Source organism: Nymphalis io, chromosome 15 (genome assembly GCF_905147045.1).
Source record: "Nymphalis io chromosome 15, ilAglIoxx1.1, whole genome shotgun sequence".
Taxonomy (NCBI): Eukaryota; Metazoa; Arthropoda; class Insecta; order Lepidoptera; family Nymphalidae; genus Nymphalis; species Nymphalis io.
The window spans coordinates 8,334,586-8,362,533 of NC_065902.1; the positions used below are offsets into that span (position 1 = coordinate 8,334,586).

The window sequence follows — 27,948 nt, forward strand, 5'->3', positions numbered from 1 at the left end:
CATTAATGTTTCCACAAACTCGGCTATACAATTTATCTTCATAATTTATATAGTAGAAATAATGCCGTGTTTTATTATAATATTCCTCTTAATTAGTGGAGTGTGTAGTTATGACACAAACATGTTACCGAACCGATCGACAATTGTACATCTATTTGAATGGAAATGGCGTGACATTGCTGATGAATGTGAGCGATTTCTTGCACCTAAAGGCTTCGGTGGTGTGCAGGTAATACAATATATTTAATAACAATTATAAGTGATTAATATATATATCGGTCATTTTGATTTAGTTCATTACATATTAAAGATTTTTCCATTTTTCCAATCCATTTAGATTACTGAATTTAAGTCACACTTTCTTATCTTGAATATATTCCCCGCAACGCAGTAATTGTGTACAAAAGTGTATAACTATGTAATCGATTTTATTTATAGTTGACTATACTGATAACGTTATCTAAATATTACTGGCCTCCAAAAAAATCGACCCACCTACATTTTTTGTAAAAAAGCTATCGTATGGTTTTAAACTACCACATATTTATATTTTTAAGATTGATAATGAAAAAATGCAATTGTAGGATTGTACAAAAACAGAAATAGTGCGCAAAAAATAGGTTTTTAGGTAAATATGTGACAAAACACGAAAACACAAAATTTTACGCAATTTTATTTTTTTCTGTACAAAACGATTATGCCGTTTGTTTTTAAATTTGGGTGCCTAAATCTTACTTTAATAGGGAGTGTTTCCTCCTCTTGACCTAATCACTGCCTGCATACGCCTATTAAGTGACCTGATTAGCTTTTTAATGTCTTCCTGTGGGGTCCGTTGCCATTCTTCAGTTAGGGCAGCTTCCAGTTGATTCAGGGTTTCTGGAATTGAATTTCGTGCTCAAACCGTACGTTTTAGCTGGTCCCAGAGGTGCTCTATCGGGTTAAGTCCGGACTATTGGCTGGCCACTGCATAACTGGAATTTCGACTTCCCTAAGATAGTCTTTAACAATTCTAGCGACGTGAGGTCGTGCGTTGTCGTGCATAAGTTGGAAATTATCCCCAATATATCCAGCGTAAGGCATCACATGAGGCTCCAGAATGTCCGTTATGTAAGTTTCAGCATTAACAGCACGATTACGGAAAAAAACCAGCTCTGTGCGTCCCGTCGAAGAAATACCTCCCCAAAACATTGTAGAGCCTCCACCAAATCGGATTGTTTCTCGAATGCAACACTGAGTATAGCGTTCTCCTGGCCTTCGCATGACGTTACGTCGTCCATCAGAGCCTACTAGAGACATTCGGCTTTCATCACTGAACAATACTGTCTCCCATTGGTCCAGTGTCCAATCGACGTGCTGCCTAGCAAATTGTAGTCTTGCTTGTCGATGGGATGCTGTGAGTTTTGGTCCTGTTGCTGGCTTGTGAGGGGTTAAGTTTTGCTCTCGAAGTCTTCTTCTTACAGTATTTTCACTCACAGACACTCCACGACTTTCTCGGAGTCTACCTTGAACGTCAACAGTATTTTAAAACTATATACTAACATAACTTACCTCAAGTTTTCTTACATGAGAAAAATTAATTATTTGTATAACTTTTTAGATTTATAATTATTATTGTTTCTTTTATGAATTTTGCTTCCTAGATATCCCCGCCTTCCGAAAACCTGATAATACACAAGGATGGTCAAAGACCTTGGTACGAACGCTACCAAGTAATGTCCTACAAATTAATAACGAGATCCGGTGACCAAAATGACTTTTTGGATATGACTAAGAGATGTAACAGTGTCGGTGTACGGTAAGACTATCCATAATCTAAAATTAACAATTTGAAAACATCATACTTTACACAACATATGAAAAAAGGATTTATATAACAACGCCTTTACGAGTTTACAAAAAGAAACTTTGGGCTGCTACTGAGATTTTTTTGACGGAAGAACTTACTAGCTTTATTATCCCGAATCGTAATCCATTCTGCAACCTCTGGACCTCCCTAAAACGCGCTACACCAACGAGGCAATTAACATACATACAGTATTGTCTCTGTAATGACACTTGCTTACTCACCCTTTAAATCAGGACACATAAGTACAAATGCATTTTTGTGGTGAAATGTTTGTGACACGGACATGACGATTCGGACATTAGGTGACATTTATTTTAAATTAAACAAAATTACCTAATTTAATTAATAAATAATGTTAATGTATAAAATGATGCTATACGGTTTCATATAAGATTATTCTATAGACAATTACAACTTTTATTTAGTTAGACATATTCCTTACAATAGATAAGTATTTTACTGTTAAACGCAAACTCACCAAACACTTGGATTGGTAATCTGATTCTACCGACTGAAAATAACTGGCAAGAAATTCACTAAAAACATTTTCATCAATCATAATCATCATGTTGCTTTTAAATATATTTGGAAGATAAATTGTATACTTATATAAATAATCGACTTAAATTTATCAGTATCTACTAAAAAAATGAGCTAGCAACAAAATGCATAATTGTTAAGGTAAAATAAGTTAAAAGATATAATTGAAATTGATAAATTTAATTATTAAAGTATTACGTGTGATATTGCTTGGATATCAGTCATTATCGGTTAATTAAATATGTAATTATTACCAAAGACCTCATACTAATAATTTGTTCTGACTTCGAATGCCTTATCTAGTTGCGTTAAGCACTCCACGCACTTTGTGCTAAGCAATCCCCAACCGCCCAAGCATATATTACCAAGTCCACCTTCAATATATAATAAACAAGATAAGATCGCATTTCACGCTGGACCCCGCTTCGCCGAAGATAAACTGAACCCGAGCTAGCAGCACTGAATTTTTATGAGCTTATAATTCTTTTTCGTGATGGTGAGGGAAAGAGCCGTGAGGAAACCTACATGTGTCGAATGAAAATCTGCCACGTGTGTAACAATCCGCATTGGAGCAACTCGATTGAATAAACTTCAAACAATCTCCTCAAAGCAGACGAAGCCATAGACCAGCAATGGGTAAGGTCCCAATGCTGGTCATACTACCGCATGCGTATCACAGATTGTTACTTTAAATTATTTAAAACGGCACCTATTTAATTATTCTGCCATACAAATGTATGCAGATTTTATAATATTTTCTGACATAGTTTGATTTAATTTTGGTTAAAATTACTTCTAGTTATTATACTTTTTAAATAGTAATAACCTAATGGTGTTTTCTCTAACATAATAATTAATAGTTTTCAAATCGTTTAAAAATTTGCTTTTTGTTTTATCTTTATAAAACCAAACAAGCAACGAAACATGTTAATGGAGTCTGGTAATGGCCGTTAATTGGAGCATTATACGATCATCACTCTATTACCTTTTGATTTGTATATTGTAAATCGAATGTATATGTAGGTGTACATATGTTCTGAATAACCATTTAAGTGAATATTAATTTTCTTTAAAAATTCTATATCTTCTTAAACATCCTTACTTCTGAAATAAATAAATCTATTAACTCACCTGAGTTGAGTACAGAACAGTTATGCAAATGAGTATGTGTACGCGACAAAGCTAAACGGTAATACACCCTAGTTCTGGTACCAGCGTTGCCAGGTGCCTCGTGAAAATCTTCCAAAATTTATTTATTTATTTGAAAAGACAAGACATATTAAAAACTCTAGATTTTTACTATTAGGCTGCTGTTATGTTGCAAAATCTACCGGGCCTTGCGTTGCATTGCCTTTTTAAATATGTGTTACCTAATAATAGGTGGTCACCACTGCCCATTTGGCGCTGTAAGAAATATTAACCAATCCTTACATCACTATTGCGCCACGAATGCGCTATATTTTGTCCTATGTGTCTGTAGTTACAAGCGTTCAAAGCACTCACCGTTCCAACTGAAACACAACATTAATGAGTATATCTGTTTTGCGGTATAATATGTTATGAGCTCTGCCACCAAGTGACTAATGATATACGCTTAGCCAAAATGTATTTGATAATATCAATATGTAGTATTCAGACTTAGCAAATGAAACGTCAATTGTATGCCTTTGATATGATTTGAGTTCTATAGACATTGTGACCGCGTCATTTGCATGTTAAACAAACTGCTATGTACTGTTATGAAGACAATTGTGATAGCGATAGGTACAGATTGTAAAATAATGTAAGGGCCAGTGGCGTAGCTAGGTGGACAAGGACTCCGGTGCATAAGGAAAGAATCGGGCCCTCATCCCCTTTTTCCGCGTAGCTTGAACTTTTTTACATTTACAGTAATACGTACAATTGTATAACTAAAAAGTTGATGGGTGGAATTGTCGAATTGATCTTACGACCGTCAAGCACGTGCGCTTATCGCTGATCCAATGTGCTACGGGCGTACTCATTCAAATCATCAAATAACTGCAATAACGATAACAAACAGCACATGTTTATCGAGGACGCTTGGCGCATGTGCTAAAAATCTTAAATTAGGAGTTCTGTAATTGTTGGTGTTTATTTGAAAACATGAAAAAAATTATGCTCATATTTTCAAAACTCAGGTTAGAGGGCCCCTGAGCTCCGGGGCCCTGGTGCACTGCATCGCCTGGCTCTACGTTAGCTACGCCACTGGTTAGGGCTAGTTGGTATGACTGCTTTTTATGTATTTTTTTTAAAGTTTTGGTTTGATCTAGTTTTGTACATCTATGTACAAAACTCATCTATTGGATAACTTGGTTTATGCATTAGATATGATTATTTGATACCTTTCAAAGTTTGTTACAAAACTTCGCCTTATAAATTATATATTATTAACAAGAACATGATATTCACGCTCGTACATCAAAGTGGGTGAAACTGCGAAGCACGGCTACTTATAATTTTATATACTAAAACCTTCTCCGAAACTCGCTGCATCTTCTGGTATAATTTTTATGTATGTTGGTTATGTTTTTCAGTTAGTAATTAAAAAAAGTCTTTCCTCAATTATTAGTACATAGATATCTTTCTTTTTAAACTTTGTTTTTAGAATCTACGCCGATGTTGTCGTTAATCATATGACGGGCGTGTACAAGGATAATAAGGGCACTGGAGGGAGCACGGCTGACTTCAATACCTATAATTATACAGCAGTCCCGTACATCGAAAAACATTTTCACTATCCGCATTGCAAAATCAACAACTACTATGATGCCAATGAGGTTGATATATTTTTATTAGTTAGATATAAAATTGAGATTAAACGATACTTTCTCCAAGTTGAATCTTAGAAGCCATTTTGAATCGCCATTATAAGATTAAATTTAATTAAAAAATACCTTATATCCGTTCAGAATTTCGATTCTACCGAGAAAGATCAGAAAATCTAGGAGTATGTTTTCAACAAAACCACCAAATCTATTTTAATATGAACACATACTCCAAAAGTACTTTGGAATGGATTTTTCATTTTAATATTCATTCAAACATTCATTAATCAGTAATATTATAATTATTATTTATATAATATCATGAATTTCATTCAGGTACGAAACTGTGAGCTGTTGGGATTAAAGGATTTGAACCAAACTGAAACATATGTACGCAAGAAAATAGTCCGGTATTTCAATAAACTCATCAAGCATGGTGTAGCTGGTCTTAGGTAGTTTAAATAATACTTAAAAACTTATATATATAGTAAGTAAGTTCGAAGCGTGAATATAAAAAATAATACAAAATAATTTACGTAACCTTGTTCTTATTCACACAGGAAATGTTAACGCTATTTGGTCGAAAATGTAGGCTAATATTGACTACCACTGAGACTACTAGACTAATTGAAGTTATCTACTCTCACTATATGAACGAGATGTACGTTAATATAATAAAACTTAGGTACCAAATGATACCGTTTTCTCTAGAAATTTACGTATTTCGTTTAGGTTATCTTTTATACTAGAAATCATCTTATTGATTTGGAAACTAATAATCAATGCATAAAGTCGGGCTTAAATATATTTTAAAACTTAGGACTAGTTATATTTTTGTGTTGTACAATAAAAACTGTCATATGAATTTTGCATACACTGAAAGGATTGCCAATAATTTTTGCTATTAAATTGTAGTAATCTAAGTATCACTAACAACTGGGGTTTCTTTTAGATATCTTGGAATGCTTAAGCAGGTTTACGGGGGGACGGCGCGTACGCAGTCCCCACTATCAAAAATTACGCGTCCGAGTTATCCGCATTAGGGATAATCGCAGAGGTCAACCCGTCCGCAGTGCAATGGACAGGCCTCGCTCTGGGGGAACCGCCTTCATGATCACGGTGTCCCCTACGCCAGGTAAGTATGCTTACATCAGCTCAGTGCCGTGGTAGTCACTATTCACGCGAAAATCTGGCCAGCGCGATTTAGAAAATAGGGTGTAATGAACAGCGCCATCTAGTTAATACTATCAGAAATTGCGTCACGTGGTAGTTCATCTGGCGCTCTCATCGTCATCTGTAACTCTACACCTATTAATATAAACTCTAACGCTACTGAATTTTGATAGTTTCTTTTAGCTACTCTTTATAAAAGATACTGCGCAAATTATAGGGAGACTTAATTTTCTATACAAGTATGATGAATATATTATATATTGTATTTTGTAGATAAGTATTTAAGGGCTTAGGTTGTTTTAAATCAACATTCACGTCATCAATTGCAAAATGTTTTGAGTTATTACTTTTTATAATGATTATTATTAAAAATGCAATATTTTTGCAATATTTTGACGAGCCGGTTGGCGTGGTTGGTAGAACACTTGCCTTTCACGCCGAAGGTCATGGGTTCGATTCCCACCCAGGACAGACATTTGTGTGCATGAACATGTCTGTTTGTCCTGAGTCTGGGTGTAATTATCTATATAAGTATGTATTTACAAAAAGAAAAGTATATGTAGTATATCAGTTGTCTGGTTTCCATAGCACAAGCTTTATACAAGCTTAATTTGGGATCAGATGGCCGTGTGTGAAAAATGTCCCAGGATATTATATTATTATTATTATTTTATATAAATAAGATACTGAAAAGCATAATGATAAAATTATGCATCTCAAATAATTAATTAGATTTTAGCACAATAATGTCTTCAGAATTGACGCGGCCAAGCACATGTGGCCAAGAGATCTCAAAGAGATTTACAAGCAGCTTAATGATTTGAATCCTGAATATGGATTTGCTCCAAAAACAAGGCCCTATATATATCAAGAGGTGATTTACAACAGCGGAGAACCAATTCATCCCGAGGAGTACACGCCTTTCGGTGACGTCACTGAATTCAGGGTAAGAAGTTTGTATTAAACCTAAGTAAAGGACTAAATCGTAAATATGTTACACAGAGTTCTTCTCACCTCTCAAGGAAAAGTTTTAACGTTTATTCCATTACGCTTCGCTACGGCGGGTCAAGCCATTTTCCTCAAAATGTTTTTCTCGCCACTAAACATGAGATGAATTATAAACAATTTGAAATACGATGAGATCGTTTTATTAATCGGAGATTTTCATGACCATTACATTAATTGTTTTGAAAGTAATTTCGACGTTCACAGATTTATTCGAAATTGTTTTTCGAAAATTTTTTTAGTTTGAAAAACCCTATATTCCGAATTTTATTACGTAACGAAAATGAACAAGGGCTTAACGGTTTTCTGTAATAAAAATAAAAATATGACGATCATAATTGTATCAAAAAGTACTTTTAAAGTTATAAATAATGAACGTATAATTTTATACAAAATTAGGTTTTATTATATATTGTATGTAAAATTAACGTTAAAATTATCTAGAAGCTAATAATGTTGGTACGAATAATGCAAATAATTATGTGTTAACATTGGCGTACAAGTTTGGCTTGAAAACAATGAACTTGTACGCGTATTTCTCGAATCCAATTAAACTTCATACAGCTACGATATAATTATAGTAAGGTATATTGCTAATATATGTGTGGGATGCACGCATGTGTGTGCTAGTTATATCTATTTATATATATCTTATTGTTCAATCAATTATCGTGTATGTAGAATTTTTTATCTGAAATGTATGATATTTAGATTTTAATTTCCATTCTATGATAATTTGTTCTGAAATAAACTGGTCTTGATACTTGTATCACCAAAGTATTTCGTTGTTTATGGGAGTAGCTCGCTGATACATAACATAAAATTAATAATACGGATAAAAACAAGTCAAAAGGTCGCCTTATTTGGAATGTATGTTAATAAATTAATGATTGACCACCTCGTTGGTCTAGTGGCTTGATGTAAGGCCGCAGACCCGGAGGTCCTGGGTTCAATTCCCAGGCCGGGCTAATAAAAAGTTATTGGGTTTTTCTATCAGAAAATTCTCAATAGCAGCCCGGAGTCTAGAAGTTGGAAGTCCCAGGTCGGGCTAATAAAAAGTTATTGGGTTTTTCTATCAGAAAATTCTCAATAGCAGCCCGGAGTCTAGAAGTTGGAAGTTGAAATAACGTAAAGCCATTGGTCCTGCACCTGAACTCTTTCCAGTCCTGTCGCATTGTCATCCCATCGGATTATGAGAGTTAGGGAATAGAGAGTGCACCTGTGTTTGCGCACACACTCGTGCACTATAAGATCTCCTGCGTAGTTGGCTAATCTCTCTTGAGATTGGTCGTCGTGGCCGAAATCGGTCTGGAGGGCATTATTAATAAATGAAACTTATTTATAAATTATCGTCTTTAATTAAAAAAAATGTGATTTTGCTCGCTGATGATCGCTGATAAGGCACCGATTATTATACTGACAAACAATGATATAATATTGTTTGGCAGTAAAATACTTTGTATCGTTTTGAAGACCTAGAACCGGGGTCAGTTTAATTACAGGCACAAAGAACGTAATATTAGAGAGCGTAGTTATAAGTGCACTGACGTAAGAAATGGTTTTATACAGTCTTTATTTGTCCAAGGTGACAACTTACAATCAGCAGGCCAATTTGCTCTTGTTGTCTTACCTTTTTCGTATGTTCTGGTTTTTAAAACAGGTTAATTTTAATTAAAGCTTTGTGGTAGATTCTCTCTTAAAGAGGTCAAGGCATTTTCACCTTTAACGACACAGTGCAATTTATTTCTGGAGTTGCCTTTGTTTTCACTTTTTTATAATAATTTTTGCACATACACATTTCTGAACAAATGACATATAATTATGGAATATATATCGGAATTTGCTACTACTGTCAATGCTTAGTCTCCTTAGTTATACATATATTTTAAACTTTATACTCCTATTTAAGGTTGGATCGGAACTTACGAACGTATTTCGCGGTAAAAATGCAATGAAATGGCTAATAACTTGGGGAGAACATTGGAACCTATTGCCTCGTGAATCAGCTTTTACTTTTATTGACAACCACGATACTCAGAGGAGCAGTGATGTTCTGACATATAAGGAATCTAAAGCTTATAAGGTAATCAATAGCCTGTGTATGAACTACAGTAGAAAATGTCTTCTTTTCTCTTAAAGAAGATTTTAAGCTTATTCCATCACGCTGCTCCAATGCGGAATGTAACATTTGAGTAATGAAAGTAACTGTCACCGTATATTATTGCAAAAAAGACTATTAGATAAGACTTAATAGTATTATTAAGGTAAACAAATTCCAATTGAATTTTGCAGAAAGTCGTAATAAAAAAATTATGATTTTTTATCTCTGATGAAAGTTGAAACTTTACGCAAATTTTTGCTATAAAATATTATTGAATTGTTCAACATAAAACTGATACCGAATTCAATTTATCCAAATATGCGAGAGCTATTTTTTGTAACAATGTAGATTAAAATAGCTTATGCTGGTGCCCCTTTTCAAAGAAATAAAGAAATATCAGAAAAAGCGATTTTCGATCCTTAATAATTTTCGATGGCAATGTCTTGATTCTAATTTATATAGGGGGACTTAATAAGACATATATAACATAAAACATGAAAATTGATAAAAAAGAATAAAGGCAAATGTACATGTAATGAAGAATAGTCGGAATTCCTACGTTATGATGAATTTTTGATGGAATTCTCAATTTTCTCTAAAACTAATTTATTGTTTTATTATTTACTCGCTCTTGTTTACTTTTTTATTTATCTCATACTTAGCTTCGAGTTTTGTGTTCATATATTTATGGCAATAGACTAAATTTGATTTAATTTCAAACATTTTATCTTTTAATACGTCGATGACTTTCAGTTTAGTCAATAAGTCAATGTTAGTCAATTGAATCTTTTTATATTTCTGTAGGCAGCTATAGCGTTCCTAATGGCACATCCATACGGAAAACCTCGTGTCATGAGTAGTTTTTCTTTTGATAATACAGAACAAGGTCCGCCATCTGATGACAATGAAAATATTATCTCACCGAGTATTAATGACGTAAGTTTTTTGATTAATTTGCTTGCTATAGTAAATAAGATAACAGATTATGCTAAAATTTTTTAATTAATTTTTTATTAATTAATTAATTAATTTCGTCCTCTCTAAAATCTTTATGACTAAACAAAAATAATAATAAATTTCGCTGTTAAATACGATTAACTTTTGTTTAGATAACTTAAACTATAGATTAAAAAATAACTATAAAAAGTTAATTTTCTCAAGATCCAGAGAATTAAAAAAGTTTTTCGCAACTTTTCTTAAAGTTATTGCATATTGAATAAAACTTTTTATAAAATTTTCTTGCAGTCTTAAAAATCCAATTAAGAATATTTTCTTGTATAATATCATTTTTCGAGCTGGAATTTTCGTCGTTCCTTTATTACTTTCTGAGCATAGGTTGATGAAAATTAATACATATAATTTGGAAACGTTTTTGCACGGCATATTATTTAATATTACTTTTCAACAAACATGAGAAAAACATGCATGAAATAAATACGGCTATGATAGCTTACTGCACAATATTATGATTTCTTATCAGAAATTTGATTGTTACTGTTAACAGGATGATACGTGTGGTAACGGTTGGGTATGTGAGCATCGTTGGCGCCAAATATACAATATGGTATCCTTTAGGAACGCTGTTGGTGAATCCGACGTTGGATATTGGTGGGATAATGGAAATAAACAAATTGCTTTCGGCAGAGGTAGACTTGGTTTTATTGTATTTAATGGAGATAACGTTGAATTGAATCAGAACTTACAGGTAAGTTGTACGGAATTTTTTAGAGCCATTAATGCTATAAATGGATATATAAGTTGGCTAGTGGTGGATATGACTTAGTCTTAAGTATATAACAAATAATAATCGAATGATTAGACGATCGTAAGAACGTAAGGGAGTGAATTTGAGCGTCATTTGTGGTATAAATGTTATGTTTGGTAATGGAAGGCAGATGGCAGTATGTATGTATGTATATATAGACAAGATTATATAGATATATAGACAAGATTTACTTGGTTAATTCCCTAGGTTGTCGCACATTGACGATCTAAGCGACGGTTTATATTGCATATACTCTCATTGGCAATGAATGGGAAGGCAGATGTATGTATGTATGTATATATATATATATGAAGACAAGATTTACTTGGTTAATTCCCTAGGTTGTCGCACAATGACGATCTAAGGGACGGTTTATATTGCATATACTCTCATTGGCAATGAATGGATCAAATGCAGGAGTAACCATTTCCTTGAAGTCCATGTATTATGTCCCGCTATACAAACGACTTTATTTCTGTTTTTTTTTTTTTTTTTTATAGAATAGGAAGGTGGACGAGCATATGGGCCACCTGATGGTAAGTGGTCACCAAACGCCCTTAGACATTGGCATTCTAAGAAATGTCAACCATCGCTTATAGCCAATGCGCCACCAACCTTGGGAACTAAGATTTTATGTCCCTTGTGCCTGTAATTACACTGGCTCACTCACCCTTCAAACCGGAACACAACAATATCAAGTATTGCTGTTTTGCGGTAGAATATCTGATGAGTGGGTGGTACCTACCCAGACGAGCTTGCACAAAGCCCTACCACCAGTAAATGCAACCACGATGCTTCTATACGTATTTAAGAATTTATAATGTCCTTAACACTAGTTCCTATTTAATTTTGAATCAAACACATAACCCACGTTCGATGCAATTAAGTAGGTCATGTGGGTTCATTTCGAATTTGGAATCTAACTTATTATCTCTTGTGACTGGATTCTAAAAAAGTTCCACCCGATCCAATGAAACCAACTGAATTATCGAATAAATAATTCAGTTGGTTTCATTGGGAAAACATTTTATTTTTTGTTTTAGTAAATAAAAACTTGTTATGGGGGTATATTTTTAACTATCACACAATTTAATTAAATTATCACTGAATTTGACTAAGAGATTATTATTGCATTCTAATTATAATACAATAATTTCATAATTAAATGTTATGGTAAAATCTGTTACTTAGACTGGCTTACCACAAGGCAGATATTGTGATGTTATATCTGGAAAGAATATCGGTGCCAAATGCTCTGGGACTACAGTAGATGTAGATAGTAATGGGCGTGCACATTTCTGCATATCGCAGCACGCTGAAGATATGCACATTGCTTTACATGTTGGGATTGAGGTGAGAAACTATATTTAAGGAGTATTTACTGGTGGTAGGGCTTTGTACAAGCTCGTCTGGGTAGGTTATCCACTCATCAGATATTATACCGCTAATTCCGGTTGTATTCCGGTTTGAAGGGTGAGTGAGCCAGTGTAATTACAGGCACAAGGAACATAACATCTTAGTTCCCAAGGTTGGTAGATGGCGATGTAAGCAATGGTTAAAATTTCCTACAATGCCAATTTTTATGGGAGTTGGTGACCACTTACCACCACGTGGCCCATATGCTCATCCGCCTACCTATACTATAAAAAAAACTATGGGTAGATTTTCTAGTTTTAAGGTGGATGGCATAGTAATGCTATGAAAATACTTTTTTTAATATACCCTCTTAGAGGCGAACTAAGACTTTATATTGTGAATATAGGTTCGTATAATTCTTTTCTATTTGTTTGAGCAATCATGCTAAGACTACAGAGAATATATTGAGGCAACTTAAAAGGTTAAATGCTCATGATTAGTCCCAAAAACTGGTATATGTTTGATGTTGCTAAAATGATCCGAAGATATAAAAATACTTATAAAAAGTATTCAATGGATAAAAAATGATGAGATTTACTAATATGTAGCGTTTCGTTGCATATCATATAAAACACGACAAATAATAAGACTTGTTTTAACTAAATTAAAATTTATAAAAATATCGAATTGTAATTTGCAAGTTTTAATAGCATAAGCTTACGTTTAGTTTAGTTAATGCAGTTGTTTTGTTTAAGTTACCCGTAGAGCTATATAGCTCTACCTACAGTACAATGTAGGAACAAACTTGAAACTCACCGCAGAACTCGATCGTGAAATGTCAGAAACTGATACGAAACATTGATTATAATAATTAAAACGTTGTCATCATATCATGACTGAGATACAAGTAAGTTCTTACAAGTTAACAATACTTTATTTATTTTTATTTTGTAATTTATGTTTCAGTCGAAATTGTGATCGAGTGGCCATACGAATGACAAGTACGAGCCATACTTAATTAAGACATTGAATAAAAATTACTGAAAAGTATGTTGTTTTTTATTAAATTATTTCTTTGGAACATTACTATCAAATGCTATCTTCGTCAATTTTCAATTACATTTTTCATGCTACAATGTTAGAGTTGGGATTTAAAAAGATTTATTGTGTATTACTATCAACATAAGTACAAGTAAGCAATATTGAACAAAAGTTAATTAAGAAAAGAATGATTGCAACGCAAATCTATATTTATCGAGCTATTAATTCAATAAATAACATAATAAAAATCATAGACAAAGTGATTTCTTTTTTATAAACAGACAATATTGACAAATTTTGTCATAGGATTGAGTGTTAAATGCTAGAAAAAACAGTAATTAAATCTATAAACTTCCGCTCGTTTGGCTAAAGCCGGCATTGTCGATAAGTCACGATCTTCGTAGACTCTATAAAAGCATATTGAAAAATTATATAATATTATAAAAACCTTATAATAGCTTCGCGTGAATTTTATTACTATAAGCGACAGAATACTCCATAATCCTTGTTATAAATGCAAAAGTGAGTTTGTTTGTTAGTTTGTCCATTACTCTTTAACATCTCAACTACTCAACTGATCATAATAAAGTTATTTAAACGTTGTCACAGGTATTTACACAAAAGGATATAGGATAACTAACACCCTCGTTCCTCTTTTCAATCGCTATGTCATATATTACACTAAATTAAATTAAATTTCGGAGAAGAATCGGCAAGAAACTCACTTTACTTTTTCTCATTATTTTAAAGACATAGTCAATTAAATATAATAAAAAATTATGCATATCATGCTTGGAAATCAACAAATACTATCTCCACTATGTTTTATCATTTATATAATCTTTTGTTGAGTAATATGCTTTATTTATCAAAGTTTTTGATATTAGATTTAAATTTATTAATCTTCTTCTTCGTTGTGAGACTCTTGTCAGAGCGGTCGTGGTCGCCATGTAGTATTACGAATCCTTTGGCTCAGATTTTATTTGCCTCACGAGCCTTCGCCATATGTCCCTATTAGTGGTACAGTACAGTACAGTACAGTAACAGCCCGCTAATGTTACAGTACAGTAACAGCCCCTGCTGGGCTAAGGCCTCCTCTCCCTTTTGAGGAGAAGGTTTGGAACTTATTCCACCACGCTGCTCCAATGCGTATTGGTAGAATACACATGTGGCAGAATTTCAATGAAATTAGATACATGCAAGTTTCCTCACGACGTTTTCCTTCACTGTGAAGCACGAGATGAATTATAAGCTCAAATTAAGCATATGAAAATTCAGTGGTGCTTTCCCGGGTTTAACCCACGATCATCGGTTAAGATTCACGCGTTCTAACCACTGCGCCATCTCGGCTCTTTTATAGTGGTAAAACTTATTAATAGGCAAAGTTAAAACTGCCGTGGAATCTTATAATAGAAACGAACATTGTGCCCCAGGAAGGATTCATTGACTACAAAATGCAAACACTGTTTAGGTGTCAAAATTCAAACGACGTATTCCAATAATCCGAACAACAATTTACGATTAATCTATCAAATACAGAGAGTAATCAAAATTTGTATTATCTCAACGCGTCTCGCATCAGACGGATGAGTAATTACTAAACGTTAATGAGCTGATATCCTTTGTTATGCGAATAGATCCTGTTGTCATCGGTTCAATTATCATTATGACTTTATCCGCACATACCAGACTTATGTAACTAATTGCTACTGATTTCTATTAATAACATTCCTTAGCGGCAAATCATAGAAGTAACAGGTAAGTTTTACCTAAAATTAGTGTACAGAGAACTGTATCATCAATGTGCGAACAAGTTTATCAAACGAGTATCGCTTGTATTACAGATGGGTGTCAATCTCTCATAATTCGCTTTCGCTATTAAGCGAATATTTCAAAGGGTTATTTAGTATGTTAAGTTAAGTACTTGCCAGTCCGTCAATCTATTTTCAATAAAAACTAATCAACAAATTATCATACAACTCCAAAATTATGAATTCTAAGGTGAACTTGCAACGTATTATTTATATTCAACACTCATTTAATATTCTTAGACGAAACAGAATAATTCAAATATCTTTCACATAAAGCTATAAACAGCAAAGCCTTTGCATTGTACAAATAATTAGAGCGCTTAGAACTGAAGTAGGCTTGCGCCTGTGTGTGTGCAGAGTGAAGTCTGAATGACTGTCCATACTCCATGTCATGTCAATTTCATGTAATCCGCCTTTGAAGGCCGATATACTCGACGCGTTATTGCGTCTTGCGTCAAAATGAGTCTTTAGTATACAGAGCTTTTGAATTTTGAAAACAGAAATATAAAGGCAATGCCCGAAACTCTATAGAACTATGTCACATCTGAAAAGTCGAATTGAATATAACACGAATGCCTATTTCATTGTGCAGCCGACTGATGGAAATATAAAATATAATGGTGTATCTGTCAGTAGTGCGTGTGATCGTTTGTCGAGCGACCCACTTGGTCTCTTGCTCTCAGGACAGCGCCAGCGCCGGACGTGCGCACTGACTGATTTAATAAAATCAAATTAATGGCGGTCATTTATATCGCAATCCATTTGAATCCCCGGCATATATATATATATATATATATATATATATATATATATATATATATATATAGATAGATAGAGATATCTAAATATACAGAGATCGATCGTTTTTTTTATTATCATTGTCATTATTGACGTTAATTAATACTTAATATTTTACCAAATTGACAAAAATATAATTAATAAATTCTGCATGTCAATTACGTTTCGTTACATAACGCGCGAATTCGAAAAAAATATACATTTTAAGACCACAATAATATTCATAATTGTTGCATAAAAACGTTATATTTAATATTAGAACTTCACGTTTGTATTTATATTGTCTTACGCTGGGTAGTAGGGCTTTGTGCAAGCTCGTCTGGGTAGGTACCACCCACTCATCAGATATTCTACCGCAAAACAGCAGTACTTGGTATTGTTGTGTTCCGGTTTGAAGGGTGAGTGAGCCAGCGTAATTACAGGCACAAGGGACATAACATCTTAGTTCCCAAGGTTGGTGGCGCATTGGTGATGTAAGCGATGGTTACCATTTCTTACAATGCCAATGTCTAAGGGCGTTTGGTGACCACTTACCATCAGGTGGCCCATATGCTCGTCCGCCTTCCTATTCTATAAAAAAAAATATATTTATTTGGTAAACCAACAGTTAACATACCTTATTATATTAAAGTATTATATGACATGTAACTAAAACCAAAATGGAATAACTCAATTAGCTTAAACATATATTGAATTACTAACTAAAAAATAAAAAGTAAAGTAAAACTATTAACCGATGAGAATCTAACGAATGACTGTGTGTGCGTGCATATTCGTGAGTGTATTTTTGTGTTTATAAGTGTGTATTGTACTTATAGTATTTTTATGCTGAACTACAAATAATTGCGCTGGGCTGTGTGTAATATCTCTGAAATTGTTCATAACCGCGTTGGGAGAATTCAACAGTCGATATGAGTTCAATATAAGCTGTGAGCACACCACAATCCTCGATGGTCATATTATTGCTGTCATTGGAACATCTTGAAAAAAATCTACGCAACATACCTAAATATCTTGTAAACAACAAGCAAAACAATAGGGTACGTAATGTGTACAATAGGTATTCAATTTAATTTATAGGTATTTATTTTTGTCTTAATCTGTTATTAAAAATGTTAAGCGATATTCTCGTTATCGCGAATTAAGGGGGGTTACGATAACATAAATCGAGAAAGTAACTTGGATTTTATCATATCAAGACTATATATTATAAAAATCGCTGTTGGTGGGCTCAGTTGATAATATAATAGAATAATAAGTTAAAGTTTAAGGTGAGTTATTTGTATTTTTTATTTTATAATAGATCATTATTTACTGTAATTTATTTACTACTAATTTTATTTAAATAAATATTTTTATGACTTTGTCAAATTTACGTGTCGTTACGTAATTTACTTATCATAAATCATTATTATTTTTTCTATATATATAGAAAATATATATATATATATATATATTGTATGTATTTAATAATAAGTATAAATGAGTAATTGCTAAGTTAAATGCTGTAGCTTCTCGATCGTATCATTATAAACGTTTTATTAACACGATAGACTTGTAAAATAATTTTCTTATTCTATAGTTTTGAGATTTTCCTTAATAATGAAATGTGAAAAAAATGCAAAGCATTTAGTACGAGATCCGAATTAGAATTGATCTTCACCGATCTGCTTACCTGATTATTTAATTGTTTTTTTAACAATGAAATCGCTGATGATTTGCCAGTTAAATAACAGCGGTTAATAATAATGATAATTAAAATTCATACTTTTTGATTATCTGTTTACTGTCTCAGATATTTGTTTAGTTGATATCTCACTAAATCAAACTATTTTATCGCATCGATTCTGACGTGTTCTATGTATTGAAATATTATTTTTTATCTGTTTCGAAATCATTTTAATTTTAAGGAAGGAATTATGTTATTATCGATAATTATGTATTGTTATTACATTCTAGAACGTAAATCTTAAACGTGTCGTTTATTTAATCATCAATCATGATAAGTTGATAATTCTAATTATTTGTATTTTTATGGGAATTATTTAAATAAAAATAAATAAATATCATCATTATAAAAGCAAATGAAATATTTAAATTCTTCCGAAATAATGTCTGATAATACCTTTCATATCTTTTGCTTTTTTAAATGTAATCGTCACAAGGCTGACTGATAGAAATCCGTGATTTGTATTCAAAGTTTCCTCAATTTCCTCATTTTTCATTGGAAGGAAATTAAGAAATGATCTAATTTATAAATATATATAAAAATATTGTTGTGTTCATAAGACTTAAATGATATTTTGGAATTCTAGTATATTCATAAAATCGTAAATAGTTAATTAGAATTATGACGTAATCATAAACGCTTAATAAATAATTTTAGGTAACCACATTTTACTCATAACAATATTGTAGGTAATTAATAGTAATAATACTTCAATAATGGATTAATAACAGTCAGATTAAAGATAAATAAATGAATGTTTGTGTAATGTTGTGCCTCTCAAGTAAAATTGACAAGTATTGTGTGGTTTACAAGTTTAGTAGTATTGATACGATGTTGTGCTGTTGTTGGTGAATTTGGAATTTCAAAAATAGAATTTGCCAACGGCTTTAGTGGAAACATACAGTAATGTGGTAAATAAATCTCTGTTCACAAACGAAGTCCGCTTTTGTTTTATAATACAAATTATTCTTTGTTATGAATCTTTTAGAGCATAAATTTGGAACAAACGTAATACTATTCTAAAGATAAATTATTTGAGATAGAATTGTTATAATATTAAACTACCAAATATAGTTATATAACAAATAACCTTAGCTAAATGCTTTGTTAAATACGTTACTAGAAAACCACGACGCTGCCCGCCAGTATATATTAATATAATATTTATTAATTTTACAAATATTATTACGTTCGTTTAGTTATGCTGTGTATAATTTAAATTTAATTCATTTAGAAAAAATAAAATATTGTTATGAATATATTAAGTAAGCTTTTTAAGTAATTAATAAGTCAATCGCCACCATCTATCGGGTTCAGATTTTTTGACTTTCGTTTTAGACATTAAACCAAATATATATTAGTAATAAAAACCTTAAATTGGTCTTTTTAAAAATAGAACATTAAATCTGACCTTTATTAAAAATTACCTTTATGTCCACCAACAAAATGGCGGTTTTAAATTAGCACGCGTCTTGTTTTTATCAACAACGCTGTTGCGGGGATCGAAAAATCTCCAAACTTTATTGTGATGTTTCAGAATTATACAATTAATATATAATTATAGCGCAATCTCTTGAATAATAGAATAGCTAGGAATCATTACCATTAGTCAATTCCAATTAGTTTAATTAGTAGATTCGTGGAGAAGGTATCTTGTTTAGTGTTCACTCAATAAAATGTTTTAGAAAATGATAAATATATTTTTATTGTTTTCAGAAATCAGGATGATGCGTTTCATCCTTTTAGTGTCAGCTGCCACTATGGCGGTGGCATTCAAAAATCCTCACTATGCAGCTGGGCGGTCCACTATGGTCCATCTCTTCGAGTGGAAGTGGGACGACATTGCGGCTGAGTGTGAAAGGTTCCTCGGACCGCGTGGATTTGGTGGCATTCAGGTACAATCATATAAATATCGAATATTCGAAAAAGTTGACATTATAATATAAAAACGACAGTTTTAGATATAAATTATTATTTCGTATGATAAATAAGGAATTTGTATAATAATTGATTAATGTTTTATGTATATAATTTGTTAAGAACGTAAACACGAAAGTAATTCCAAAATCAAATTAATTTATACAGAAACGATATAATTTGGGAAAAGTTAAATAAGACAACATTTAAAAATGTAGTGGTGCTTGTCTAAGCTTGAATCTGTGTTATAATTACTGCTAATTCTAAATAATGTTTTTTTTTATTCCTAACGAAGGTCGTGTTTACCTCGTTCATACAAAATCATACGCTATGACTAATAAGGGTTTAAACTGTTGACAAAGATTATATCTCGTATTACTCTTCATCATTTAACTCGGGATAGAATGACAAAACATATACAAAGCAATCTAGGTACTGTTATGTTTACGTAAACAAATGTTCCGCATAAACCTGCATTGTTTATGACGCCAAGTCTAACAGTAAATCTCGTTTAAGATGTATTCCATTACAAGGAACACTCATAGTAAGATTATATACATTTATTTTGCAAAGATATTCAGTGAATTAGTTGTTTTGTGTACTATAATAATTTACAACACACAAATAATGAGTAAAAAAATTCTAACGCTATAAAGGTTCACAAAAGCAAATAAGATACTTGTGAAACAGTACGCGTAATTTAATATAAACGAAGTTGTAATTTGAAAAATACGTTTCTTATATCGTTTAGATATTCCCTAAAAAGGTTTTTGAAAGTCAATCCCTCAAGGAGTGAAAAAGGAGCTCAAGTGGAGGCGTAATACACTTTTTGTTTATGATCGATTTAAACGTTTACAATACTGCGAAGAAAAATATCAACTTGCTTTTATAGACTCGGATTTGTAAATTGGCCCATGAGTATTTGTAGTTTCTACTAAATCGTTTTATTCTGGGGTAGATACATGGTAAGCTGGTTCTAATGTTACTTATTATACAAAGTTGAAACCAATAATTACAATTAAATGAAGTAACGACTAAATCAATAATGATTCAAGTAATTTATTTACTACCTCAGCTTCGCCAGCGTGGAATTAACGTGACGAAAGTATTTCAAAATCTGCCATTTTAACATATGTAATGCCTATTATAGTTTATACATGTTACAAAAATTATACATGGAACAAAATATTTAAATTAATTGATAGCAGCGGTAAACTACATTATTTTGGTTTTCGTAACTCGCAAATAATAATAATAATAATAATAATAAATCCTTTATTCAGACACATTTTTGCTACATTTTACATCATTGAAATTATCATTCTGGTGAATTGACATCGACAACTTAGTCTATTAGCCACATTTGGCAAAAGCCTCCTCCATTCCTTTCCATTCCATTTTATTTAGTGCTAAACTACATTATTTTGGTTTTGGTAACTCACAAATAGCCATATAAATTTGAAAACAGGCAGTAATTTTGAAATCATAGACAGACACTTAAATTTTATTTATTCGTATAGATTTAATTTTTTAAAATTTGATATAACATAATTGTCATAATAACGGTCATAACATCTTAGTCCCAGGGTTAGTGGCGCGTTGGCGATGTACGGAATAGTTAATATATCTTTCATCGCCAATGTGGGCGTTGGAAACTATTTAATATGTGGTGTCTCTTTTACCCTTCCGGCTTCTTAGAACATAAAAAAGGATAGTATTAACGGCAATCTGAGAATTGATTAACGAACGGTACGAAAGACGTTTCCTGTGGTCATTCCACTGGAGTCAATTTACAAAATAAATGTTCTGAAGTTTAATTAACTGAAAAAGGATCGTTTCAGATAAAAATAAAATGGTGAGATTAAACTATGTACATTACGTTTATTGAAACGTGACTCTACACTTTAATTGAAATGCTATAAAACTACGAGTTTATTTGTCAAAGTAATAATTCGTTTAAAAATTTAATAACTTTAAAAGCCAATTATTTTTAATATTGTATAATTTGATCTTTCTTTTGTTTTAGATCTCCCCTCCTAATGAAAATTTGGTGATCTGGTCAAAGAATCGTCCGTGGTGGGAGCGTTACCAGCCCATCTCCTACCGACTGATCACTCGTTCTGGTAACGAAAATCAATTCGCCAATATGGTGCGACGTTGTAACAACGCTGGTGTGAGGTACGTAAAACGAATATTTGAAGTTGTATTTATCACCTAACTGTCACTATATAATATATGAATATGAAATAAACATGAAATTTGATTTTGCCTATAAATATTGTTTCTGGTGTGATAAGTTAAACAATGCTTTGTCTTCTTCTTTCAAATCTCAAATCAATGATGATAGAAAGAGAGTAATTGGTGATTAACTAAGCATCCGCTAAAGAACGTTTGTAAGTAAGGCCGTTGTCAGCATATTTATGTATGGGCAATTATGGATTACGTTTAATTACATATAACATTATATTGAAATCTGTGATTTATCAGTGATTTAGGAATCTCGACTCCATGATTACTGTTGTATCGTAAATCCATGTTCACCGTTGTAACAAAGTAGATAGTAAAAATATTTTCCATGAAAAAATGCATGTGCATACCATCATACATTTATAAACATGAAGAATATTTTCTCAGAATTTACGTGGACGCCATCATCAATCACATGACTGGAACATGGAACGAAAACGTTGGCACGGGAGGCAGTACTGCCAATTTCGGTAACTGGCATTACCCAGGCGTACCTTACGGAAGAAACGATTTCAATTGGCCCCATTGCGTCATCTCTGGCAACGACTATAACTGTTGTGCTGACAGAGTAAGTATTGTATTTTATGTATTATCAAAATTAATATTTATTTTCTTTGGTTAAATAATAGACTAGGAGTTGTCATGTCGCTGAGTGGAGTAGAAGGTGAAAGGATTTACTAGGTGGTAGGGCTTTGTGCAAGTCCGTCTGGGTAGATACTACCCACTTTGTCAAATATTCTACCGCAAAACACTACTACTACTAATTTTACTCATTTTTAAAGCTATTTTTTTGTATTCATGATTGGATTATTGGTTGTAGGGCTTTGTGCAAGCTACATCCTCAATCATGAAATATTATACTAATCAAATAAATTTTACAAAATGTATTTATATAGAAACAGTCATAGCCTTCTTATTAAAAAAATATTCTAAACCATATTTTCATCATTCCTTTTAATGGAGCTCGCGAAGGCGGAACCACTTCGACCTTCTTAGATCTTTTGTACAAGATTTTCTAAAGGAAAACATCAAGATTACGTTGATATACAGGTTTCCGATACGTTTCCTTTCATCAAATCAATAATTTGTATTTACGTTATGTTTAAATATTTTGCTATGTGTTCTATTTAGGGGGTTATCTCGTAACTTTAAAGTATTATACTTAATTGGATTGTTCAATAAATTTACATGAGAGATTCGATAATATTTAAAGTCGTGATATAATTCCAAAATTCTGCCATATGTGAACCACCAACCCGCATTGGTGCGTGGTTCAGCAGCGTGGTGGAATAAGCTCCAAGAATCTTCTCCTCAAAAAGGGAGAGGAAGCCTTAGCCCAGCAGTGGGATATTCACAGGCTGTGACTGTGATCTAATTTTATTTAGAGTAGCATAGAGTTAACATATTAAGAGAAACGACTTTAGCTGCTTTCGTACTAGTCGATTTGAATCATCAACTAAATCGACTTTGATTTGAATCATCTAAATAAGCAAATATATATATTTTTTTAAATAAAAAACCGTGCAGAGTTTTTCGTCTAGTTAATGTAAAAAAATTACAATGCATTGAATCGCCTAATCGAATAAAAATATACTATTTTAAATAGATACGAGTTATTAATGTGAACAAAAAAAAAACTAATTAACAAACAAAACTTATTTGAAACATTAATATACTAATTCGACTTGGATATACGATTCCGTATTTCTGTATAAATTGTTCGATTAAATTTAAATTGAAAAGCTACTTATAAAATGAATTTGGGATTAAGACACTTTGAATGTTTACATACTCATTTTTAGCCTGTAATCCAATCCGGAAGGGTGTTGAAGCAATTTGAAGGATTAACAATTTCAACCGTAAATGTTAAAAAATATTCATTTTACTTGAAACAAATTAATGTTCATTTAAATTAAAACGGTAAAATGGTTAAAATGTCGTTATTTTGTTCTGTAATTTTGCACATCTTTTTCGTTGATGTGTAAAATTATATCAAGTACATTATGTTGTTTTTTTTAAGACAATTACGTATTAAATGTAAATGAGATTAAAAACTGTCCAGTAGTATTTCGTTGTAATAGTAAATAACTGATATTATGTGATGAACACTGTAGGTGTATCGCATACAATTTTTACACTGGGTTCCTTTAATACCATCACCAATAGTATAAAATATTTAAAAAAAAGTATAATAAGAGGCACAAGCGACATGACATTAGTGAAATCGTTGTTAGTGACGCATGGATACCACCTAAACCAGTAAGAAGTGGTATAATACTTCTCACAGTGCCATTGCTTATAGACAAAGGTGACATTTTTTTTATAGAATAGGAAGGCGGATGAGCATATAGGCCACCTGATGGTAAGTGGTCACCAACGCCCATAGACATTGGCATTGTTAGAAATGTTAACCATCGCTTACATCACCAATGCATCACCAACCGTGGGAACTAAGATGTTATGTCCCTTGTGCCTGTAATTATACTGACTCACTCACCCTTCAAACTGGAACACAACAATACCAAGTATTGCTGTTTTGCTGTAGAATATCTGATGAGTGGATGGTACCTAACCAGACGAGCTTGCACAAAGTTGCTCTACCACCAGTAAAATCAGGTTCATTGTCATTAAATTTCCTAAAAAAATTAACCAAACAAATGATTGTTCTCCGTCATAAAAATATAATAAGAATTAATGATCAATATAAATGACCATAAATAATTTTATTTCGTGCCATTAAGACTGTGAATTATTTATAGTATGTATATAAATGTTCTATTACATGTATTTTTACTTTTTAGGTACGTAATTGTGAGTTATCAGGTCTTAAAGACTTGAACCAAGGATCAGAGTACGTCCGTACACAGATTGTCAATTTCATGAATCGCCTCATCAATTTGGGTGTTGCTGGATTCAGGTAAGGCAATACATATTTAAATATAATGTTTTCATTTGCTTAGTATGTTTTTATAACTCATATATTATATCATATCATATAATATAAGGTTGTGTTATATGAGGTTCATGTGTATTTCCAAGGATTACACTGTCTTACTTATTCTAGGCAAAAAAAACGACAATGTAAAAATCTTTTCATTAAATAAATTATAAATACGTAAAACGTAGTACGTAAAGTTTTAACATCTGACTATGACAACAGCTTGTAACTGTATACATTAATTTCATCGTTCAATTCTTAAATAATTCAAGGAATCGATATTAAACTCCAATTGATATTTATTTCCAAGAAAATTTGATTCGAAAGTTATTTTGTAAGCGACTATTGGTTTTTCAAAAACATACCTAAAGCTGTTAAATATTTAATTTTATTCTTAGGCAAAATTGATTTTCTGATTTATAAAGACCTTCAATGAATGGGGTAAAGTTATAATATTTATGACAAGAATACTTTCACTCTTCATCAGGGTACTGTAAATATTATTTTATGTTTGCCAAACGTGGGTACAACATCGTACATTGACAAGATAGGTTCTACGACGTTTTTGGGTCATGACCTGATTCTTAAACCACTAAACTTGTAAGTTTTCACATACCAGTCCTGAAGTGCCTTTAAAAATATTCACGGTTTATACCATGTAAATTGTACTGTTATAGTATAACGTGAGCAACATAAGATGTATTAATTAATTAATGTAGAACATTATCTTTGCTATCCTTTTTTTTTGAGAAGAATTAAAATATATTTTGTCAAAAAAATCATGAATTAAGTTAAAACGCGTAATTGTTATGTATGCAATTTTCGGCAGAGAATCAATAATTAAAAATATGTACAAAAAATCAATTTTTAGAACAATACAGCAGAAAATTTCTATATTACAGTTGTCACATTATGTCATAATATCACGTTGTCATTTAATTTATCATTAATTAACAGAATCGACGCTGCAAAGCACATGTGGCCCCGTGACCTTAGCGTCATCTATAGTCGACTCCATAATCTGAATACAGCCCATGGCTTCCCATCTGGTGCTCGTCCGTATATTTTCCAAGAAGTCATTGATTTAGGAGGTGAAGCTATAAGTCGAAATGAGTACACTTCACTCGCTGCAGTAACCGAGTTCAGATTTGGACTGGAACTTAGCCGTGCGTTCTCCGGACAAAACCAATTGAGGTAGGTTTCAGTATATTTATAGATTTCGAAGAAAATTAGGAATTAAGTACTTAAGATTAATAACAAATAGTCCTTAATTAAAATAAATTTTAAGCCCAATAATTATTTTTCCATGAAAATAAACACACAACAACAGATGGTTGAGCAACTGGGGACCACAATGGGGTCTCCTCGCTTCGGGTGATTCTCTGGCCTTCATCGATAACCACGACAACCAGAGAGGCCACGGTGCTGGTGGTAATATCTTAACCTACAAACGATCCAAGCAGTATAAGGGAGCTATCGCGTTCATGTTGGCCCATCCTTATGGCCAGCCACAATTGATGAGTAGTTATGCTTTCCATGACACTGAAGCTGGACCACCGATGGACAGGCATGGCAATATTATCTCACCATCTATTAATTCCGTAAGTATTCATGTTAATGTATATGAAAAAAAAGAAAGTTCGTTAAAAGTTATAATAATATATAAATACTATTATATCTTCTTATATTCTTGTTTTGCATCTTGTTGACTTTTGTCTATTAACACTATATTAATGATAACTGCAAAACGATCAGCTATCATAAACAGTTTTTCTATTCGGAATTTGTGGCCTTTCGTAATGATCCGTTTATCTTATGTACATAAATATACTCAACTCAATTTAGTTGATAAATAAAATCAATTGTAAAATTTCAATTTTATTTGTACGATTATTTGGATTTTAAAGAATGATTTTGTTTATTATGTTTTAAATAGGATAATAGCTGTGGTAATGGGTGGGTTTGCGAGCATCGCTGGCGCCAAATTGCCAGTATGGTTGGCTTCCGTAACGTTGCTGGTAACACTGGTATCAACGACTGGTGGGACAATGGTAGCAACCAGATCGCCTTCTGTCGCGGTGGCCAAGGTTTTATTGCTATCAACAACGACAATTGGAATTTGAACCAAAACTTGCAGGTTGTTATTTTTTTATGATGACCAATATACCGATTCTTTTCAACTGCATTTGTTATATTTTCTGAAAGCTTTTAGTTGATTTTAGTAGTTAGTAAAAGAGATAATTTTTGTTTTTTTTTTTTAATCTTCAGACTTGCCTCCCAGCTGGTAGATACTGTGATATAATTTCTGGTGAAAAGAGAAACAATTCATGTACTGGTAAAACAATTACTGTTGGTAACGACGGCCGTGCGCATATCTCCATCGGTTCCAATGAATATGATATGGTTCTCGCCATACACAGAGGAGCTGAGGTCAGTTAAACATCAATTTTTAACACATCCAAGTTGTTTTGATATTAGCTATAATTTTTGTTGTAGTTTAATATATTAATAATAAGAATTAAATATTTTATTATATGCAATTTATTATAACGTAAAAAATAAACTAATAATACTATGCTTAGGTGATGTCAGCATAACCTTCTATTTTTTTTCAGTCACGACTCTAAAAAGGTGAAAAAGAATATCAGACGAGTGAAGAGCTACTAAAGAAGAAACTAAAAACATCTAAATCTTCTGAAGTGAATAGCCATAAGATGAATAGTAAATAAAACAATAAATAAATCATTCTAAGCATGTATTTCAATTCAAATATAATTCGCTTATTATTCGCTATTAGCGCTTTTACAAATATTTGGTTCATATTTTAAGTTATTACAAGTTATACTATAACTTATTAACAAACGTCGGTTTTATTGTTCAAATTAAGTTTTAGTC

At 32.3% G+C, this 27,948-nt stretch overlaps 1 protein-coding gene and 1 non-coding gene across 8 annotated transcripts; one reads left to right on the forward strand and one right to left on the reverse strand.

Moving 5' to 3' along the window:
• Window positions 1–27,786, forward strand: LOC126773809 (alpha-amylase 1-like). 7 transcript variants are annotated; one of them, XM_050495004.1, is made up of 10 exons: window positions 1–229; window positions 1,641–1,795; window positions 5,013–5,184; window positions 5,509–5,624; window positions 7,102–7,291; window positions 9,260–9,433; window positions 10,256–10,387; window positions 10,956–11,156; window positions 12,408–12,569; window positions 19,668–19,721. In XM_050495004.1, the coding sequence occupies exons 1-10, from the start codon at window positions 62–64 to the stop codon at window positions 19,677–19,679; spliced, it is 1,482 nt and encodes a 493-aa protein (XP_050350961.1). In that variant the 5' UTR covers window positions 1–61; the 3' UTR covers window positions 19,680–19,721. The 7 variants fall into 7 exon arrangements, with proteins under 7 accessions (XP_050350961.1, XP_050350960.1, XP_050350956.1 ...); XM_050495003.1 differs by lacking the exon at window positions 19,668–19,721 and adding an exon at window positions 13,539–13,616; XM_050494999.1 differs by lacking the exon at window positions 19,668–19,721 and adding an exon at window positions 13,328–13,486.
• On the reverse strand, window positions 6,154–6,315 carry LOC126774070 (U1 spliceosomal RNA). The gene has a single exon (XR_007669787.1). It is a non-coding gene; the product is annotated as a U1 spliceosomal RNA (small nuclear RNA).
• Window positions 27,787–27,948: the final 162 nt, after the last annotated feature.

Bases quoted from the DNA above. Each gene is read 5' to 3' on its own strand.
- LOC126773809 (XM_050494999.1), top strand. From the start codon at position 62: ATGCCGTGTTTTATTATAATATTCCTCTTAATTAGTGGAGTGTGTAGT. The intron at 9,434-10,255 runs GTAATCAATAGC...ATATTTCTGTAG, and splicing joins AGGAATCTAAAGCTTATAAG to GCAGCTATAGCGTTCCTAAT. The intron at 11,157-12,407 runs GTAAGTTGTACG...TCTGTTACTTAG, and splicing joins AATTGAATCAGAACTTACAG to ACTGGCTTACCACAAGGCAG.